Source organism: Sceloporus undulatus, chromosome 1 (genome assembly GCF_019175285.1).
Source record: "Sceloporus undulatus isolate JIND9_A2432 ecotype Alabama chromosome 1, SceUnd_v1.1, whole genome shotgun sequence".
Classification (NCBI taxonomy): domain Eukaryota; kingdom Metazoa; phylum Chordata; class Lepidosauria; order Squamata; family Phrynosomatidae; genus Sceloporus; species Sceloporus undulatus.
Genome location: NC_056522.1, coordinates 374,155,252 through 374,159,265, shown reverse-complemented (window position 1 = coordinate 374,159,265; position 4,014 = coordinate 374,155,252). Strand labels below are relative to the sequence as shown.

Sequence of the window (4,014 nt, the reverse complement as noted above, 5' to 3'; positions counted from 1 at the left end):
TCTGCAAGTCTCCCTGCTTATGAAGCGATGGACTTTCTATCTTCTATGGAAACTGACTGAACATGGAGAGTGATGCCCAAATGACACACTTGAAGGGAGAAACGGGAATAAGGGGATGCTGTGTATCCATCATCATGAATTTAGAAAGCATGGCACCTTGAAATAGGAACTCTGACTTCTGTCAGAAAAGTAACCATTGCTTGATGCAGGGAAGAACAAGACCTAACATAAAAGAAAATCAGACAACAAACCCTCACTTGACTGAAACATCTCGAGTTGTAAATGATTGGTAGCAGCTGCGAGTGACTATGGCATATTGTTTCAGATGTCTTTATTGGGAGTATGATGACGGTGGTGTTCATATGTTTGCAGCTCTTCAAAAGGAGTCTTCCAGAACCAAGGAAATGTTTAATCCACCTCAAAAGAAAAAAATATATTTACATTTCAGGATGGGGAAATGCCACCACATGCACTGACTTTTTCTACACTTTATGTAGAGAAGTTTTCATTTCCCATGTAGGATCTGATTGATTGGAGAGAACCATATGGTGTTGAGACATATAATAAGCAGAGTGATTAAAATGTTAGATATTTATTTGTATGTTACTGAAGGAGGATAAGCTCATTCCTAGGGGCAGGGGAAGACGTTTGACCTTAAAACAGACTTTGGTCAGGCCATAGAGGCATATGGTGTGAAAGTTTTGTGCAAATTCACTGGTAATGCGGGTAGTGTTTCAACAGAGTAAGTAATCTATATAGGGTCCTGTCACTGATTCTAACCCCTGTTTCAAGTTCTGCTACTTTCATCTTTTTTCATCTGCTCTGGAGATGTATGTGTGTGTAAAACTGCCTTTCCTTCTTCCTAGTGCTTCTCTGACTCAGTGAGACAAGCGTCTTTTTTTTTTTACTTTTTATAGCAAAAACAAGTTGAATGAGACGTTAGCCAAACTCAAAATGGATCAGAGTGAGAGGCAAAAAACTAGCTGTCGACTTGCCCAAGGTAAGGAATAAAAGCTCAAGTGTGTCTGTTCATAGAGCTGGTGTTCAACCTGTCCTGGATGCTGGTGCATTCTCCTTTAAGAGCTATGTCTGTAATGGGGTTGTGCCCATAGACACATATCACTGAGACACATAGCACCTTCAGCAGCTTAGGCTATTGGGCCATTTGAAGCGCCTCTGAACCAAATCTGGTTACTGTTAATAACTTCTGTAATTCCCAGGCCAAACCTATACAGTGCATTGTATGTGGTCTGTCTCTTGGTGACTATTTGGAAATGTCTTTTTCAAGATGCTGCTCGAGGTTATGGAAAGAGGTTGTCTAGAAGACAATTGTGAAAATTCAAGTGGTTTTTGTATCTGCTGGTCTATTTCCTAATATATTTAAGAGACTGAGGCTAATTTGGAAAGCCTGAAACTAGCTTGGGACTTGGACGCCTGTGGAATATCTTTCTTTTCTTCTTCTTCTTCTTTCTTATTATTATTATTAATTATTATTATTATTAACCTTTATTATGAAGGTTGTAAATTTACACAGCACGGTACAACAATCTTTTTAGTTAGACGGTTCCTGCCCTGGGCTTACAATCTAAAAGACAAGACAACAGAAGGAGAAGGGAGTGGTGGAGGGAAAGGGGTAAGAGGTCCAGCAGTTCCTCTCAACCTCCAAGGCCTGGACCAGGCAAAGGGACTGGAGGGAGGGCTTGGCTTCATAAGGGATGGTTATCTTCTTCCAGGGAAAATACATACTCTCAGGTAGTATAAACATATACAGTACATAGCATACAGTCGGCCCTTCTAAACACGGATTTTTATACACGGATTCAAGCATACACGGTTTAAAATGTACCAAAAAAGTATAAATTTACCTTGATTTTCAATTTTTTATAAGGGACACCATTGTGCATCATTATTTTAATGGGACTGAGCATACACGGATTTTGTTAACACGGGGATTCGTGGAACCAAACCCCAGCGTATAACAAGGGTCCACTGTAACAAGAAATGGTTCGATAACAGGCACCAAAAGAACATCAAATAGTAAGCAAAATTATGCATGCCTGGGAAGGCTTCTCTGAACAGGATGGTTTTCAACTCCGTTTTGAAGCTGTTAAAGAGTGATGGCTCTGTTGTTGGGGGAAGAAGGTTCCAGGAGTGAGGGGCAGCAAGTGAAAAGGGGCGATCCGGATGGGGCAGAGGAAATCTGGCTGAGACAGCAGACCTTGACTACCAGAACGGAGGGCCCTGGGGGGAAGGTGAGGAGAAAGAAGGTCGATAAGTAAGGAGGGGCCAGTCCATGGAGGGCTTTAATGTCAACAACAGGAGCTTAACTGAATGCGGAAAGGGAGAGGAGCCAGTGAAGGGATGCAACACAGGAGAGATGTGGTCAGAGCGGTGGGTGGAAGTGATAATGCGTGCAGCTGAATGCTGGACAGAGATTAAAGGACGGAGGTGAGAAAGAGGAAGCCCAGCCGGAGGACATTACAGTAATCAAGTCGTGAGATCACTAGGGCATGGACCAGGATCTGGAAGTAGAGGCGGAGAGATATGGTCGGATTTTGGCACATATTGTACAAAAAGAATCTACAAGCCTTGGCGGTGGTCTGGATCTGAGGGATACACGACAGAGAAGAATCAAGATAAAACCAAGACTCGGGCTTGCTGGACTGGTTGAGTAGAAATGTTGTCCACAGAGACAGAAAAGGAGAGTTGAAAGGTGGGCTTAGGAGGAAAGACAAGAAGCTCTGCTTGGACATGTTGAGCTTCAATGCCGATAGCGCATCCCTGCGAGACAGCTGTGAGGCAAGACGAAACTTGCTGTTCAAGCCTTGGAGAAAGGTCAGGGGCGGAAAGATACAGCTGGGTGTCATCGGCATACAGATGGTAGGAAAAGCCAAAGAGCTAATGAGTTTCCTAAGGACAGTGTGTAGAGAGAAACAGAAGGGGACCCAGAACAGAGCCCTGGGGAACCCAACAGATAAGGGAACAGGAGAAGAAGTCGACCGCCAGCAACCACTGCAAAAGATCTGCCAGAAAGATAAGATTGAAACCAGTCGAGAACAGAGTCTGAGAACCCAGGTCAGAAGTATATTAACTAGAAGAGAGTGATCACAGTGTCAAAGGCTGCAGACAGATAAGAAGGATGACAACAGAGTAAAGGCCATTTGCCTTGGCCAGTAAAAGATCGTTTGAGATCTTGGTGAGGGCTGTCTCTGTAGAATGCTGTGGGTGGAAGCCAGACTGAAAGGATCAAGAATGGAGTTGGCTTCAGAAACTCAAGACAGCGAGAAAAACAACCCTTCCAAAACTTAGAAAAAAGGGAAGAAGAGAAATCAGACGCTAGCTAGACAAAGAGGAGGGGTCAAGAGAAGGTTTTTTCAGAATTGGGGAAATGAGAGCATGTTTGAAGTCCGAAGGGAGGAGCCTGTAGAGAGAGAGAGAGATTGAAGATAGGAGAAGGGAGGGGCAAAAGGAGGGAGCTATAGAGATTAGAAGACGAGTAGGAATTGGATCAGAGAACAGGTTGCAGGTTGGAAGATCAGAAGTGTAGAGAGTTCATCCAAGAGGCAGGAGGAAACACAGAAATTTGTTAGGCGAGGGCGATAGAAGATATGAGCAGAAGAAGAATTGGGGGGGACTATCTCGACAAATAGTGGAAATCTAAGATGAAATAATTAGCAAAGTCATTAGGAGAGAATGATGAGAGAGACAGGGAGAGGGAGGTTTAAGCAAAGTGTGAACGCTGTGGACGCCTCTCATTGGCAGAGATCAATGATTTGTAATATTTTTGTTTTGCCATAGAGAGGGCACGTGGAAGGAGAAAAAGAACAAATTTGAAGTGGATAAATCAGCCACTGTTTGGAGTTTCTCCAAAGACGTTCAGCTTTGTTTGATGTTTTATTATACTATTTATACTATTGGAATCCGTTTTGATTCCTTTGTGAAAAAGCAGAATACAAATAATAAATAATAATATAATATAATTTGTATTCTGCTTTTTCACAAATCAAGGCTGGC

General features: G+C 42.9%; 1 protein-coding gene across 1 annotated transcript in view; it reads left to right on the top strand.

Annotated features, from left to right (window-relative positions):
• Positions 1-720: 720 nt before the first annotated feature.
• LOC121927212 (kinectin-like) overlaps positions 721-4,014 on the top strand; it is a 7,672-nt gene continuing 4,378 nt past the window's right edge. Inside the window, exons 1-2 of the mRNA XM_042460872.1 lie at positions 721-726; positions 944-1,000. Of these exons, the coding sequence (XP_042316806.1) occupies positions 721-726; positions 944-1,000 (63 nt within the window). The remainder of the gene's footprint in view (positions 727-943; positions 1,001-4,014) is intronic.